Genomic DNA, 17,878 nt, shown 5'->3' with positions numbered 1-17,878 from the left:
TCTACAGCTGGGGAACTGTGGTAATGAAGTGTTCCCGGAAACAGACTGTTGAGAAGGATCCGACGTAGATTCAGAACTCTTCAGCTGGGGAACGGATGCGCGTTCGTTACAGCTTTACAAGGTATGTCTGGTCTTGAACTTTCTCTAGTGTTAAAAGCCCTTTTATTTCTTTTCATATGTCAACAAGCAGTTAAGACAGGGTGGAGAATTCTGGACAAAATTCAAGACAGTCTATCAGAAGTAAAGCGGGGAGAGAGAGCAGGAAAAAAGAGAAAGCATGGCGCGCGAAATAAGTATACAGGCCTTTCCACGGGTCTTGAACCCGAGGAAAAGTTAATGTCAGGGAAGAATACCTGGGGAGAGATTAGAAGGAAAGAGGAGAAAAAACAAAGGAAAAAAGAAAAGTTAATGTCAGGGAAAAATACCTGGGGAGAGATTAGAAGGAAAGAGGAGAAAAGAGATGAGTTTAAAGAGCCAGTTCTTAGTAGCTGTGAATCAGATGAAAAAATTAGCCCTTCTGAGAAAACAGACTTGGTGGAGGGAGCAGCTCATTATGAGAGAGAAATTCGAGCTTTTAAGTCAAGAAAAAAGCCAAAAGCGGCTGGCAAAGGCCAGCTTGCTGCTTGGCCTCAGGGCAGTTGGCTTCAAGGTCATAGTGCACCTCCGCCCTATGCGGAGCCCCCGCCCTGCATAGTGCATCGGCTGTGTGCAGAGCAGCAGTGCGCAGACTCGTTCATTCCAAGAGAGGAACAAAGGAAGATGCAACAGGCATTTCCGGTCTTTGAAGGAGCCGAGGGTGGGCGTGTTCACGCTCCGGTAGATTATACACAGGTTAAAGAGCTTGCTGAATTGGTCCGTAAATATGGAACCAATGCTAATTTTACTTTGGTGCAGTTAGACAGACTTGCCGGCATGGCACTAACTCCTGCCGACTGGCAAATGATTGCAAAAGCCGCTCTCCCCAATGCGGGCAAATATATGGAATGGAGAACTCTATGGCAAGAGGCTGCACAAACACAGGCCCGAGCAAACGCTGCTGCTTTGACTCCAGAGCAGAGAGATTGGACTTTTGACAGGTTCAAACCTTGGCAGCCACATCTAATGATTGGGCAGTTTTAGTTACCTCCTTTTCAGGACAAATAGATAACCATTATCCAAAACATCCAATTTTACAGTTCGCCCAAAATCAATCTGTTGTGTTTCCACAAATAACAGTAAGAAACCCACTTAAAAATGGGGTTGTGGTATATACTGATGGATCAAAAACTGGCATAGGTGCCTATGTGGCTAATGGTAAAGTAGTATCCAAACAATATAATGAAAATTCACCTCAAGTGGTAGAGTGTTTAGTGGTTTTAGAAGTTTTAAAAACCTTTTTAGAACCCCTTATTATTGTGTCAGATTCCTGTTATATGGTTAATGCAGTAAATCTTTTAGAAGTGGCTGGAGTGATTAAGCCTTCCAGTAAAGTTGCCAATATTTTTCAGCAGATACAATTAGTTTTGTTATCTAGAAGATTTCCTGTTTATATTACTCATGTTAGAGCCCATTCAGGCCTACCTGGCCCCATGGCTCTGGGGAATGATTTGGCTGATAAAGCCACTAAAGTGGTGGCTGCTGCCCTAACATCCCCGATAGAGGCTGCAAGAAATTTTCATAACAATTTTCATGTGACGGCTGAAACATTACGCCGCCGTTTCTCCTTGACGAGAAAAGAAGCCCGTGACATTGTTACTCAATGTCAAAGCTGCTGTGAGTTCTTGCCAGTTCCTCATGTGGGAATTAACCCACGCGGTATTCGACCTCTACAGGTCTGGCAAATGGATGTTACACATGTTTCTTCCTTTGGAAAACTTCAATATCTCCATGTGCCCATTGACACATGCTCTGGCATCATGTTTGCCTCTCCTTTAACTGGAGAAAAGGCCTCACATGTGATTCAACATTGCCTTGAGGCATGGAGTGCTTGGGGGAAACCCAAACTACTTAAGACTGATAATGGACCAGCTTATACATCTCAAAAATTCCAACAGTTCTGCCGTCAGATGGACATGACCCACCTGACTGGACTCCTATCTAATAAAACAGAAAGGGGGAGTCAAGGAGGCTCTACCCCGAGTACCAAGAGTGTCTGTGTCTACAGCACTTTTTACACTCAATTTTTTAAATCTTGATTCTCATGGCCATACCGCGGCTGAACGACATTGTTCAGAGCCAGATAGGCCCAAAGAGATGGTTAAATGGAAAGATGTTTTAAATAACAAATGGAAAGGCCCGGATCCTATTTTGATAAGATCCAGGGGAGCTGTTTGTGTTTTTCCACAGAATGAAAACAACTCATTTTGGATACCAGAAAGACTCACCCGAAAAATCCAGACTGACCAAGGGAATACTGATGTCCCTCGTCTTGGTGATGTCCAGTGCGATAACAACAAAGGGAGAGCAGCTTTGGGAGATACAGAATTGGACGGCTAAATTTGAACAGACCCTTTGAAAATTGAGACTTGCCCCACGCACTTGGACCTGTCCCTGACCTAAGGACTATCTTTTCAACATTTTCCTTCTTTAAAGAATGGGTGGGGGTGGAATTATTTGGAGCTGTTCTTTGCTGTGGATTAGTGTTGCTTCTTTGATTGGTCTGTAAGCTTAAGGCCCAAACTAGGAGAGACATGGTGATTATTTCCCAGGCGCTTGCAGCACTAGAACATGGTGCTTCCCCTGATATATGGTTATCTATGCTTAAGCAATAGGTCGCTGGCCACTCAGCTCTTGCACCCCACGAGGCTAGTCTCATTGCACGGGATAGAGTGAGTGTGCTTCAGCAGCCCGAGAGAGTTGCATGGCTAAGCACTGCAGTAGAAGGGCTCTGTGGCATATATGAGCCTATTCTAGGGAGACATGTCATCTTTCAAGAAGGTTGAGTGTCCAAGTGTCCTTCCCCCAGGAAAAACGACACGGGAGCGGACCAAGACCCCTTTGGGTGATAAGCCTGGGAGGAGGTTTTGTGTAAAGCCCCTATTTTACACACTGGGGATTTGACCTCTATCTCCACTCTCATTAATATGGGTGGCCTATTGCTCTTATATAAAAGAAAAGGGGGAGATGTAAGGAGCCGCCTTCACATTCGCCATTACAAGATGGCGCTGATGGCACTGACACCCGTGTTCTAAGTAGTAAACAAGCAAGCTGCGCATGTGCCAGGGTAGCTTTCCACGCCATGTGCTCTGCCTTTCCTGTGATGACAACTCCGGCTGATGGGCTGCAGCCAATCAGGGAGTGACACGTCCGAGGCGGAGGACAGTCCTCCATAAAAGGGAGGGGGCTCCGCCATCTCTCTCTCTCTCTGGCTCCTTTCTCCACTGGCTCCTGATGGGGTAAGCAATAAAGTTTGTGCTGCAGAAGATTCCGGTTGCCCTGAGCGTGTTCTTACCAGGGGAACAAAAGCGCGGGCAATACCAGGTCTAATTGTTCTTGAACTAATTCTTTAGCTGCTTTTAACTTCTCAGAGAGTAAAGGCCACTGAGGCACCCACACTGCGTCCTCCATACACCATGGAATGGGTAAAGGCTCCACAGCGGCCCCTAGGAAAAAACCAGTCCTTTCTTATCTACTTTTTCTGTGGCTTTAAATGGTGAAAGTCTGCCTTGTAAATTTTTTCCAAGACCTAGTCCAGGTATATATCCCATTCCTTTCATCATTTCCTTGCTTTTCTGAGAATAATCATTAGTCAATATAAAATTCATGGCTGACAACACATGTCTTCCCCATAAATTTACAGGTAAAGGGAGCACATAAGGTTGAAAAAGCCCTGTCCTTCCTTCTTTATCCTTCCATTGTAAGGATTTTGCACTTATAATTGGGGTAGCCTCGTATCCTAATCCTTGTAGGCTATGTGATGATTGATTAACAGGCCAAGAAGCAGGCCACCACTTACTGTATACAATGCTTTTATCCGCTCCTGTATCCATTATACCTTTAAAGGTTTTTCCTTCTATTTGTAATTGTAAAGTGGTACTATTATCCAAATCAAAAAATATGTAGGCCACATTAGTTCCTGTAGAACCAAATCCCTTATCCCCTCGGGAATTCTGGCTACTAGAGAACATGTTATGCAAACTAGGAAGAATCAGCAATTGAGCAATATGATCTCCAGGAGAAATGGCCACGATAACTTGGGGTGCAGAACACATAATCTTAACTTGTCCCTCATAATCTGAGTCTATAACTCCGGGACGTATCATCAATCCCTTCAAGACAGAAGAATACCTAGTCAACAGTAGGCCCACTGTATCCTTTGGTAAGGGAACTCTAAAATCTGAAGAAATAGATTGGCACCCCATTTGAGGTGTAAGAATTACTCTGGAGGTGGCACAGTTGTCCAAGCCTGCTAAAGACAGAGTGGCTCTCCTCGGTCTTTGGGTGGCCTCATGGACACTGTGGTCTGGAGTGCCCCATACATTTGGGGTCCTTGGGGATGGGGCCCATCACTCCGTATTTTGGCTGTTGCACTTTAAACTGAGGTATTTGCCTTCCTTTTATATCTCTGACTGATCTACATTCATTTGCCCAACATCTTTCTTTCCCACATTTTGAGCACATACCTGGTAGCTTGTTTTCAAACCTACTCTTTCTACCCTTTGTACACTGCTTTTGCATGTGACCTATTTGTACACAACTATAGCAGGTTATTCCTTTTGTTTACAGCATCAAAACTGCAGCAGCCAGCAGTGCATTTGAAAGGGGTCCTCCTATCTCTCTACAGGCTTTCATCCACGCCTGTAATCCTCTCCTTTTCCAAGGTGTGATAGCATTTCTGCATTCTTTGGTACATTGCTCATAAACTAGTTGTTCAATTAGCAGCATAGTGGCCTCAGAATCACCAAATATGTGTCCAGCTGCTTCCATCATGCGAGGCACAAATTCAGAGAACGGCTCATTAACTCCCAGAATAATTTTTTGTCAAATTACCAGATACCTCTCCTCGAATACACAATGCTTTCCAAGCTTTCAATGCTGCCTGATTGATTTGATCATAGACCTGCACTGGGTATCCTAATTGATTGTTTGTCCATATACCCTGACCTGTAAGCCTTTCAAAGCTCCATGCTGGTTGCCCTGCAGTAGCATTAGCACGGACCTGACTCAAACACAGATCATGCCATATAGACTTCCAGCCTAGATACTGTCCCATCATAAGACATGCCTTTACCACACTCATCCAATCAGAAGGAGTCATGGCATGGTGAGCCAGTCTATTAATTTGGGAGTGAGTAAAAGAGACATTGATTCCATAGGTCCTTACTGACTCTGCTAAATCTTTCACTTGTTTATGGGATATTGGCTCATAATATCGCTGTTGAGCTTGATCCTGAAAAACAGGAAAACCTGACATATTTTCCGCAACCCTCAAGGAGTGTAAAAATATTGGCCATTGCCAATTGTTTTCTTTTCTGTATAAGGCGGTGGTGGTGGGGGAGCACTGATACTCCTCCCTATTGGACCATATCTTTTCACCTCATACTCTGCAGCAGCCTCCTCCAAATCTTCCTCCTCCCCTGCTGATAATTCGGAGTCCTTTGAGCTAGATAATTCTAATAACTCAAAGTCCTCGAGAGGAGGGTAGATTGACTTAATTTTTCAATCTTCATTCTTTATATTATCTTATGAATCTCTATATTTTGGTTTCTTTTCCTTTTCTTTTTTTATATCTCTTCCTTTACTTATTTTTTGTGTGTTCCTTCCTTTTCATTTCTCTCTGTTTCTGACATGCTTTCCTGGTGCTCCTGCAAAAGTCACTGCCCTTCCTTAACAGCTGGTTCACATTTCTTGTCCTGGATACAAGACTTAATCTACTTCCATAGTAGTCTTGTTCCTGCTTTCACTTTCCCTTCAGCTTCCTCTCTCACTATATTTCTCCCTAACTTTTCCCAACTAGGTAGAGTCAGCGACCCAGTGGGGGCAAACCAATGAGCAATTCTGTCTATCTCTTTTAAGAACCCTCTCACTGTACTTTCAGAAATCTTTAAACCTCGTTCTTTAAGCAAGGCTTGCATTGGCCCTATTATCAGCATAGACTGGTCAGTACCCATGGTCATCCTGTACTAAGGTGTCCTTGAGACACTCACTTATCTACCTGCAATTCTTAGTCCCAAGATCGACTCATGAGTTTATCTACACTTGCTTTATGATCTTATGTATCTTCCAAGCAATCCCCAGCATATACAATCGTGTCTAGGGCAATGAAAATTAAGACAATAACACAATATCAGGACAAGAAAGAAAACAAGCAGCACAACCACAACAACAATTGCAGGATCTATTCCATAGGAAAGCTTACCTCTCAGAGACTTACATTAATTTCTTTTTACTTACAAGTACTGCCTTTCCCCAGCTGAAGAGTTCTGAATCCACGAAGTCGAATCCTTCTCAACAGCCTTTATTGCAGGAACACTTCTCCTCCGTGTGATGCAGGAAATAATCCTTCTTGTAACAGGGGGTCTTTGCTCGTGCCTGAAGATGTCTCATCCCGGGTTTCAGCAAAACTTGTGAGCACCCTACTTGCCAGCAAAAAGACGCCATAACAGGATTCTTCTGCACACATTTATTGGGAGAGCTTGATTGTAGAGGCGAAAAGACCCCGAACCCCAGAACTGGCATTGCTTTTATAGGCTTAGGAGAAGCGTGTCTACACCTGATTGGTTATGCTTTCAGTACCTCATTTGCATGCCTCGGGCCAGGCAGTGAATCGGCAAACACCCAATTGGTTATGCTTTCATTACCTCATTTGCATGCCGCAGGCCAGGCAGTGACTCAGCAAAAAACTCTAATGCACATGCACACATTGGTTGTATATCCAAACTTATGGGTGGTAGCCTGTGCCAAATTGTAATGGCGGATGTGGTTTCCCACAGTAGTTCAAGGAAATATCGGCACATCTATAATCACAACAATCTCCCTAACAGATTGAGTGTATAGCTCCATCTGGGGCGGTGTGTCTACTTCCTGGCACTTGATCAGGTCTGAACTACATTGTACAGAAGACATTACACTGAGAATAGCCAGAGAAAATAGGCATTTTGGTGAAGACAAAATGATGGGACTTTTGGCTTTGTGTGCAGGAGGTTCTTTGAAACTTTTTGGATCTGTCAGTCACAGGAAACTAGTTTTATCAGTATTGGTCATGGCAGGAAAATGGGAGAGTTGAAGCATTTTTCCTCCATCATGGAGGTGGAACTGAGGTTTTCTACAACCCTTGTGATCTGATCCAGGCTTCAATGGGGGATGACAATGCTCCAGGGCCTGGCAGGCCAGTGGAGCTCGGTGGTGATTGTGGAGGCTACTGGTGGAACCTTAACCCAGGTGAGTGCCTAGTGATCGCCCACCTCCCTGAGTTCTGGGTCAGGAGCCAACAGGATAAACTTCCATGTCCCTAACTGTAGGACACCTGTGGGAAAAAAATTTGACATCTGTGTGCTCAATCACTAGAGCCATCCCCTCTGACTCACAGGGTCTGGTGGACTGTAACCCCTAAGGCTTGTGGGCAGGCCTGTGCTTGGAGACAGAGTCCTGGGGTGACCTTTACTGGCATTAGGTGAGGGAAAGGGCTCAGTGCAACTAAGGACCTGACTTTTGTATATAGAGACTCTGGTGGCCAAGATGATTTGAACAGGTGGGAGATTTGATCTAGTCAGTTTTCCAAGGGTGGGGTGAGGTTAATATGGGTGGAGGCAGAGACCTATGACTCCTTGGGTAAATCCTGTGTACTAATTTTTGAGTTGGAATGCAAGCTGCAGCAGGCATGGGGGAGTTGTTGGGTGGGTGATGGTGGTGTTTAGATCTTTGATGGAGTTATTTTATACTCTCAGAATGCCCCTCTCCTACCCACTCTGTCCTTACCTGCTCTGATGCCCCCCACAGGGGCCTTGTGAGCTCATGCCCTCACTCCTTTCCTCTTCCCTCTCCCTCTACCCCTCTCCCTCTCCTCTCCCCTCCCCCTCCTCTGACCTCTATGTCAGACTGTGTCTCTCTATGTAGTCATGGCTGTCCTGTCTCCCTATGTACCACACTATCTTCAAACTCAAAGAGATCCTTCTATCTCTAACTCACAATTGATAAGAAAAAGCACCCTTTGTTTTATTTTTACTTTATTTATTTATTTTTAATCTTGGCTCAAACTCACTGTTTACATCACACTAGCCTCGAATTCAAACAAATTTTCCTTCTTGTGGCTTAGGGTCTCCTTTGGGTAAGGGCTGCCAACTGAACACTGGTTCATGGTGCAAGTGACCTAATTGGAGCCAACCTGTATTACATTTCCACGGAATTTTAAAAACTCAGCCATTAGGACTAAGATTAGCTGTAAAGAAAAATTAAATTAAAAATAAATTATAGTTTTTAAATAATAATACTAAATTATATTAGTAATTATAATTAATAATATTACTAATATTTAAGTATTACTGAAAGATTTTACAATTCTGTGATTGCATTCAGTATTTGAATAAAGTCTGCCTTGTTATTAGCTATCCTCCCTCTCCCCATTGACACTCCCAATGACTCTAGCTGGCCTATGTACATCATGTTGGAATCAGATGCACAAAAGTCTGCTTGCTTCTGCCTTGCCAATGTTGTGTAAAGACTAATTAATTCCAAAGTCGTAATTCAATGTGGGTAGATAAAACTATATTTTGAAATCATATGTACCCATTTGTGAAATTTGTTAAAGAAGCACTAGTCATGTGCTCAGGAAGAGCCTGTACCAAATATTTGACACATAGAACTGAGGTTGAGACTGTGATTCTCTTTTGTTTGTTTTTTTAAAGATATATTTTATGTATATAAGTACATGGTTGCTATCTTCAGACACACCAAAAGAGGGTGATCTCTCCAGCCCTATGAGTATCTTTTTGGAATAGGAAGGTATGCTAGTTTTAATGGGAACAGTTTTCATAGGCTTAGATATTTGAATGTTTAGTCCCCAGGCTGTGGAACTGTTTGAGAAGAATTGCAAAGATTAAGAGGTAAGGTATTGTTGGAGGAAGGATGTGGCTGGGAGTGAACTTTGAGGTTTCAGAAGCCCACACGTAATCCTGTGTGTGTGTGTGTGTGTGTGTGTGTGTGTGTGTGTGTGTGCGTGTGTGTGTGCGTGTGTGTGTTTGTGTGTGTGTCTGTCTGTGTGCTGCTTGTAGATCAGAATATAAAGTCTTCAGGTATTGCCCTGGTCCTATGCCTCTCTTCTCAACACCATGCTCATCCTGGACGAACACTCTGAAACTGTTAGCTAGCACCTGTTAAATATTTTCTTTTATATTGTAATAATTGGCTTGGCCATGGTGTCTCTTCACGGAAATAAAACAGTAGGTAACAAACAGAAGAGATTGATTCTTTGTACAAGATCACCCAGTAAGATACTCCAAGGATGGAGCCCAGTGAGTACCTGACTACATGTATGAGAGAGGACTTGGGTGAACATTTGGGATACCAACACTCTTGCTTATTACTCACAACCTTCTTTTTATACAGATTTCCCAGTATTCAGTTGAATCCTCCATCCACGAAGAGGTAAGAAGAGGGAGCCCAGGAATCACACTCCCCGCTTAACACATAAGTGATCTCTGGGACTGTGGTGTCCTGGGACTCTGTGCTGGAATTCTCTCTGCCTTTCCATTTGATTTCCCTGGCAGATGCTAAGAATGAAAAGTCCCCACATCCACACCAGGGATTACAAGGACAGGTTTCCCTTCGGAGGAGTAGGGATCACGGCAAAACCTCTAGTGCAGACCTTAAAGATTACAGACGAGAAAGGAAGAGGGAGGAAGTGACCCGTACAGCTCCCCACACCCTATCAAGGTTTGGGCGTGACTGGCAACTTGTTTTGCCATGATGCTTGGAAGGAGGATAGTCCTTTTTGGTTTGCTTCCCTGTCTTACTAGATCAACAAGGGAATCGTTACCATGAACCATTGGACTTAAAAGTTATTAAAAATCTAGCAGAATCTTGCAGAGCCTATGGAGTCTCTGCCGCCTTCACCACAGTTCAGCTAGAAGTGCTACAGCGATATTGCCTAACACCCAGCAATTGGGCAGTGTTGGTGAAGGCATGTTTGACTCCTGGACAATATCTTGATTGGAGAGCATGCCTGATTGAATTTGCTAATGAGCAGGTTGCCACTAACACAGCTGCGGGGAATCAAGTCTGGGATAGAGATATGTTACTTGGTCAAGGTCGCTTTGCTCAACAGCAAACTGGTTACACCCAGAAATTTATGAGCAGATTAATCAGATAGGAATTAGAGCCTGGAAGTCTTTACCAAATAGAGGAGAAGTGAATGGGAATCTAACAGAGATTATACAGGGAGCTACTGAGCCTTTTGCTGATTTTGAGGCTAGAATGGTTGAGGCTGCTGGGAGGATCTTTGGAGATCCTTACATTGCCATGCTGTTAATAAAACGACTGGTATTTGTGCAGTGTACTAAGGAGTGTAGAACAGCCATTATTCCCTACAAAAATAGGGGAAATGAGGCCTGGATGAAGATTTGCCGAGAGCTTGGAGGGCCTTTGAGCAATGCTGTACTGGCCGCAGTGGTGATGCAATTGCAGGGGAGAAAAAGAGGAACTCCTGTGGGAACATGTTTCCTCTGTGGCCGGATGGGACATGTTATAAAGGATTGTCCAGAAAGAAGTGCAACACACGGACCTCAAGCTAGACAGCCAGGACTGTGCACAAAATGTAGGAAAGGAAACCATTGGGCCAGTGAATGTCTATCTATAAAGGACATCAACAGACAGCCCCTTGTCTCCTCTAATTCAGGAGCTCGGCCAAAAAAGGCCAGCAGGGCCCCTGTCCTCAGGGCCCACAAATATATGGGTCAGTGAGTGTAGAGAGCCAGGGGCAAACAACCTGGCCTCTTCTTCATCCTCCTTGAAGCCAAGGAGAGCAACTGAGGGTTCAGTGGGATTGGACCTCTGCTCAAACACCAGAATCGTATTGACTCCACAGATAGGAACCCAATTAATTGACACAGATTTTAGAGGACCCTTACCCAAGGATACTGTAGGACTGCTCTTGGGGAGATCCTCCTGTGCCTTGCAAGTTCTTATAGTCCACCCAGGAGTGATCAATCCAGATTATGAAGGAATTATCAAAGTCATGGCATCCTCGACACGAGGTCTGGTAGCTATTTCTCCAGGGGATAGGATAGCACAACTTTTAATCATCCCTAGTCTTCATGGCTTATACCCAGCTGCATCACAAAAAAAGGGGAGAAAAAGGATTTGGGTCTTCAGGTATCCAACTTTCCTGTCTGTCATTAAAAATGGATCAGCGTACAGTACTGGAGTTACAGGTGGATGGAATATCCATCTTGCGGCTTTTAGATACGGGAGCTGTTAGGTCCATAATTGCAAGGAAGGACTGGCCAAAAGGATGGCCAATTCAGGAGTCAGAACAAATATTACAAGGCCTGGGCTATTCAAAGAGCCCAGACATAAGTGCCAGGATGCTCCCTTGGAAAGATAAGGAAGGGCATGATGGGATGTTTCAACCATATGTGCTTGAGCTGCCCATTACCTTATGGTGTACGGATTTGTTGAAGTATCTACAATTAAGACTTACTAATGAATATCCTGATGCGTCCCAGAAGATGACGAAAGACATGGGATGGCACCCATCCTTCGGGCTGGGAAAAGGGTTGCAAGGAAGGAAGTCCCCGGTTCTCTCAATTAAAAGAAAGCTTCGGGAAGGAATGGGTTTTTCCTAGGGGCCACTGGGGAATGCATTCCCATAGCCTGGAAAACTGAGGAGCCGTTGTGTGTGCCTCAGTGGCCATTATCCTCAGAATAATTACAAGCTGCTAAGGAATTAGTTGAAGAACAATATCTTCTGGGTCATATTCAACCTTCTGTATCTCCATGGAATACCCCAATTTTTGTTATCAAAATGAAATCTGGCAAATGGAGGTTAATACATGATCTGCAAGCAATTAATGCACAGATGCAGGTGATGGGCTCCATTCAGAGGGGTCTGTCTCTCTTATCTGCCCTGCCAGAAAAGTGGCCTCTAATAGTAATTTATATTAAAGATTGTTTCTTTTCCATTCCTTTGGATTTGAAATATAGTGTTAGATATGCTTTTACTTTGCCCTCCTGTAATCATGAAGAGCCTGATCAAAGATTTGAGTGGGTGGGGTGGTGCTGCCTCAAGGAATGGCTAATCGCCCTATCATGTGCCAGCTTTATGTAGGAAAAGCATTGGGACCAATTAGGAAAGAATATCCCAAACTTCGCAGTGTTCATTACATGGAATACATCCTGCTTGCAGAAACAGATGAAAAGTATTTGCAGGAAACCTATGGAAAGATGGTGGAGAGTATGAGGCAATGGGGTTTGCATATTGCCGCAGAGAAAGTGCAACAAGATGAAATAGTATCCTATTTAGGAGCAAGGACCGCCCCTACGGCCATTTGGCCTCAAAAGATACAGTTGAGGGTTGATTCCTTGCATACTTTAAATAATTTTCAGAAATTGTTAGGCAACATCAATTGGATTAAGCCCTATTTGAAGATCCCAAATGTTAAATTAAAACCTCTGTTTCAAATTTTAGAAGGAGACTCAGAGTTAAGTTCCAAAAGGGAATTAACACCCTTACCCAAGTGGAAGAAGAATTGATTAAAGCCCAGCTTCAGCATTGGAGAGAAGAGTTACCCATCATTTTGATATTATTACCTACTGAGATGCAACCCACAGGATTATTGTGGCAAGAAGGCCCATTGTTATGGATCCATTCCAAAATATCTGCTGGGAGGACATTAGATCATTACCATACAACAGTGGCTTCTTTAGCCTTGTTGGGATTTCAGCATTGTTTACAATTTTTTGGTATAAAACCCAGCTCTATTGTAATCCCTTATGATGGGTATTGGCAAAAGGTTCTAACAGCAAATATTGCTGAGTGGGATATTTTAGCCTGTATTAATGAGGGCCCATTTGATAATCATTATCCCAAACATCCTTTAATGACTTTTTTTAAGGAACATCCAGTCATTTTTCCTCAAGTGGTGAGGAAAACACCCATTAAGGATGCAGTTAACGTGTTTACTGATGGATCAAAAACCGGATGTGGAGTATATATGGTAGAGGGGAAAGATCCTGTGGTCAGGCAGTATTATTCCTGTACTCTGCAATTACTAATAGTTATTGAGGTCATTAAGGATTGTGATTTTCCTTTTAATCTAATTTCAGATTCACAATATGTAGTTAATTTAGTTTTATCCCTAGAAGTATCTGGCCAAATAAAAGCTCTTAGCACCATCCAAGCCTTGGCCTTACAATTACAGAAGTTGCTGTGGGAAAGATGCCAACCATTATTTATTGGACATGTCCATGACCAAAGTGGGCTTCCAGGACCCTTAAGTAGGGGAAATGATATTGTGGATAATTGTATTCATATGGAGTTCATATTTTTAGCATCCACTATGGAGTTAGCCTCACAATTTCATTCTAAATTTCATGTTAATGCTAAAACTCTGCAGAGAAAATTTGGAATCTCTAGAGCACAAGCTCAGGATGTAGTCACTACCTGTGGATGTTGCCTAGAGTTTCAACATCTGCCTTCTTATGGAGTGAATCCTATAGGATTGCTCACTCTCTAGGTGTTGCAGATGGATGTGACACATTTTTCAGAATTTGTCAAATTGAAATATGTTCATGTACCCATTGATACATGTTCAGGAATAGTTTATGCATCTCCCATAGCAGGGGAAAAGGCCTCCCACGTTATACAGCATTGTTTGGAGGCCTGGGCCGCTTGGGGTAAACCCCAACAACTAAAACAGATAATGGCCCTGCATATACTGCCAAAACCCTGGTGTCTTTTTGTCAACAAATGGAAGTACAATTTAAACACGGCCTGCCATATAATCCTCAAGGCCAAGGAATCATTGAATGAGCACATAGAACCTTAAAAGAATTATTAATAAAACAAAAAGGGGGAATAGGCTATGGCCATACCCCAAAGATAAAACTCTCCTTAGCTCTTTTTACCTTAAATTTTTTGCAATTGGATAAGGACGATCACTCTGCTGCTGAACGACAGGCCAATAACAGCTCCAGTAAACTGGGGTATGCTAAATGGAAGGATGTGCTTACAGGATCAAGGAATGGTCCAGATCCTGTGTTGGCCTGGGCGAGAGGGTCTGTTTGCATGTTTCCATGGAATCACGCAGAGCTAGTGTGGGTTCCAGAACAGCTAGTGCAACACTGTCAAAATGATGAAGCTGATCTTGCTGGTTATGAGCATGTGTCTGCCCCTGATGGGTGAGGAACCCAGATGGGTGATACTCTTGCTGTTTCCCAGGCCTTTGCCGCTTTGTCATGATGCTTCCTGTTAAGAAATTCCTGTTAAGAAATTGGACTGCAAATTTTGATGGCAAGACGAATGAACTTCGCTCTGCGATTGTCACTGTGAATTCTACCCGAGTGGATCCTGGTTTGGCATCAGAAAAGAATGGGCTGGGATAGGTGCCCTCACTGTGGCCCTTGTTTCGGCATGCATGTTGTGTGTATAGTGTATGTGTCAGTTTTGGAATGCCCAGGTCCGCACTGCCGCCATGGTGGTGCAAGCTTTTGCCACAGTGGAAGCAGGGCAGTCAACTCTTGGCTTGTTGCCATGAACAATGAAGCCATTGCTCCACAGGGTTGTAAGGCTAAGCACTGCACAGAGGTTAGTCTGGAAGCTGTTTGACGATCTCTGGGAGGTATGTCTGATTGCATGAGGGTTGAGTGTCCTGATGTCCTTCCCCCAGGAAAAATGGCATGGGAGCAGGTCAGGGTTGCTCTGGGTAAAAGCCTAAGAGTCAATCCTGTACATGGCCCCTATTTCTGCACACTGGGGTTCATACCTCTATCTTCACCCATGGAACGTGCTTCAAAAGAATATAAAAGGGAGAATTGTTGGAAGCCATTCCGGACTCCCTGGCCAGATGGACAGAAATCTGTGCCAGGCAGTAAACAAGCCCATATTTGGTGGAAGGCTCGCCTTTATTCCCTGATTGGTTGAGCAAGCCTGCCTGGTGAGGTGATGTGACCTGTGGTGATTGGTTGAGGCATGGTTGTGGCTTGAGTGGATAAAAACACTTTTACTCTGAGGCGCGGGGGATTTGAAGAGAGGAGCTGCCTGAGTAAACTGCTTTAAGAAGTACTGGTGGTTGCATTCTCCTTGCTGGCTGAGTTGGACGCAACAAGAAAAGAAAAGAAAGGATTACATTTTCATAGGATTTTGTAATGTCTGCACAGACTTCAGCCCATTCTTGCTTTCCCAGACTGAAGGTCATGACCTCTTGCAGAAGCCTTTGGTGTAGTATGAGATAGAGGTAGTCTTGTATTTTTGCCTGATATACACTGGACTTTACCTGCAGTTGACTGCTTCCCAGGGACAGCAAGTGGATCATGTGATAGCAAATGAAAATCAGACATTGGTGGGTAAAGCCTAGCTATAAGCCATCCTCTCAATGTATACAATAAATTAATAACAGAATTAAAATGAAGAATATTATGAGCTAGTGGGTCTCAACCTTCCTAATGCTGAGACCCTTTAATACAGTTCTTCATGTTGTGGTCTCCAACCACAAAATTACTTTCATTAATACTTCATAATTTTAAATTTACCACTATAAATCATAATATACACAACTGTGTATTCTTATGGCCTTAGGCAACTCTTATGGAAAGATGACCCAATCCATAAAGGGACCATGACCCAAAGGCTGAGAACCACCTCACTAAGGTATGTCAGTACATCACTGACCAGTTAACTAGACAATAATAACCTCCTGTTTAGGACACATTACGTTTCACTCAAGGGATAAGTATCTGAAGCCAACCTACAGTCAGCAGAGAGAACGTGATCTGAAGAGGAATTTATTTATATTAAAGTACATATAAAATTATTACACTTAAATATTTCATTTATAAAATATCAAAAATCTGCATAAAATTGATGGTAGGTGTATTGGTCAGTGGAATAACAGTTTAATACATAGAAAAATACATAGACATGTAAATACAAGAAGTAGTAAAATTCCTAGTGGATGCTGAAAGTCCAACTTGTCTTCTGTAAGAACAAAATGTACTCAGCTGCTAGATTAATTCCCTAACTGACTTTTTAAAAAAAAGTAGGCCAACATAATGGTGAAGTCAAAATTTGAGAATAGCTAATTTGTACCTCAGAAAACGTGAGAATAGCTTAGCTTGTGGATCAGTTGGTAGAGGGCTTATGTTGCAAGGACATGGCCCTGGGTTTGATTACAACAGCATATAATCCAGAGGTGGTGGCTACTTGTTCAGGAGGTAGAGTGAGGTGGATAGGAAGTTCAAAGTTATCCTGAGTTACAAAGATTGAGGCCAACCTACTCCACAGAAAGTTGTACCAAAAAAATTACATGGGGGAGGGGGGCGGTGTATAGATGGCTCAGCAGTTAAGAGCACTGACTGTTCTGCCAGAGGTCCTGAATTTAATTCCCAGCAAACACATGGTGACACACAACCATCTGTAATGGGATATGATGACTTCTTTTTTTATTTTAATTTTTTATTAGGTATTTATTTCATTTACATTTCCAATGCTATCCCAAAAGTCCACCACACGCTCCCCCACCAACTCACACTTCTTGGCCCTGAACTACACCTGTACTGAGGCAGATAAAGTTTTCATGACCAATGGGGCTCTCTTTCCACTGATGACTGACTAGGCTATCTTCTGCTACATATGCAGCTAGAGATACGAGCTCTGAGGAGTACTGGGTAGTTCAGATTGTTGTTCCACCTATAGGATTGCAGATTCCTTTAGCTCCTTGGTTACTTTCTCTATCTCCTCCATTGGGAGGAGATCCATCCGATAGCTGACTGTGAGCATTCACTTCTGTCTACTAGGTCCCAGCATAGTCTCACAAGAGACAGCTATATCTGGGTCCTATCAGCAAAATTTTGCTAGTGTATGCAATGGTGTCAGAGTTTGGAAGCTGAATATGGTATGGATCCCTGAATATGGCAGTCTCTAGATGGTCCATCCTTTCATCTCAGCTAAAAACTGTGTCTCTGTAACTCCTTCATTGGGTGTTTTGTTCCCATTTCTAAGAATGGGCAAAGTGTCCACACTTTTGTCTTCGTTCTTCTTGAGTTTCATGTGTTTAGCAAATTGTATGTTATATCTTGGGTATTCTTAGTTTCTGGACTAATATCCACTTATCAGTGACTACATATTGTGTGAGTTCTTTTGTGATTGGGTTACCTTACTCAGGATGATGCCCTCCAGGTCCATCCATTTGCCTAGGAATTTCATAAATTCATTCTTTTTAATAGCTGAGCAGTTCTTCAATGTGCAAATGCACCACATTTTCTGTATCCATTCCTCTGTTGAGGGGCATCTGGGTTCTTCCCAGCTTCTGACTATTATAAATAAGGCTGCTATGAACATAGTGGAGCATGTGTCCTTCTTACCGGTTGGAACATCTTCTGGATATATGCCTAGGAGAGGTATTGCTGGATCCTCCAGTAGTACTATGTCCAATTTTCTGAGGAACTGCAAGACTGATTTCCAGAGTGGTTGTACAAGCTTGCAATCCCACCAACAATGGATGAGTTTTCCTCTTTCTCCACATCCTAACCAGTTCCTGCTGTCACCTGAATTTTTGATCTTACCCATTCTGACTGGTGTGAGGTGGAATCTCAAGGTTATTTTGATTTGCATTTCCCTGATGCCTTCTTCTTATGTGCCTGAAGAGAGCAATGATGTACTCATATATATTAAATACATAAATCTTTCAAAACAAACTTAATGGAGCACTACCCATGTGTGTTTGTATAAGTCACTAATCCTAACTCT

At 43.1% G+C, this 17,878-nt stretch overlaps 1 protein-coding gene across 1 annotated transcript; it reads left to right on the top strand.

Moving 5' to 3' along the window:
• LOC147003694 (igE-binding protein-like) lies at nucleotides 1-14,517 on the top strand. The gene is made up of 5 exons (XM_085842484.1): nucleotides 1-1,068; nucleotides 7,188-7,359; nucleotides 9,933-10,100; nucleotides 10,241-10,867; nucleotides 14,354-14,517. The coding sequence occupies exons 1-5, from the start codon at nucleotides 124-126 to the stop codon at nucleotides 14,515-14,517; spliced, it is 2,076 nt and encodes a 691-aa protein (XP_085698610.1). The 5' UTR covers nucleotides 1-123.
• The last annotated feature ends 3,361 nt before the right edge of the window (nucleotides 14,518-17,878 follow it).

The sequence above is a fragment of the Mus caroli genome, unplaced genomic scaffold (genome assembly GCF_978045245.1).
Source record: "Mus caroli unplaced genomic scaffold, Mus_caroli_1 scaffold_8, whole genome shotgun sequence".
Taxonomy (NCBI): domain Eukaryota; kingdom Metazoa; phylum Chordata; class Mammalia; order Rodentia; family Muridae; genus Mus; species Mus caroli.
Note: the sequence above shows the minus strand (reverse complement) of the source record. Positions and strands in the feature narration are given on the sequence as shown.

Bases quoted from the DNA above. Each gene is read 5' to 3' on its own strand.
- LOC147003694 (XM_085842484.1), top strand. From the start codon at position 124: ATGTCTGGTCTTGAACTTTCTCTAGTGTTAAAAGCCCTTTTATTTCTT. The intron at 10,101-10,240 runs GTTTGACTCCTG...TTTGCTCAACAG, and splicing joins GGCAGTGTTGGTGAAGGCAT to CAAACTGGTTACACCCAGAA. The intron at 10,868-14,353 runs GTCAGTGAGTGT...GCTGTTTCCCAG, and splicing joins CAGGGCCCACAAATATATGG to GCCTTTGCCGCTTTGTCATG.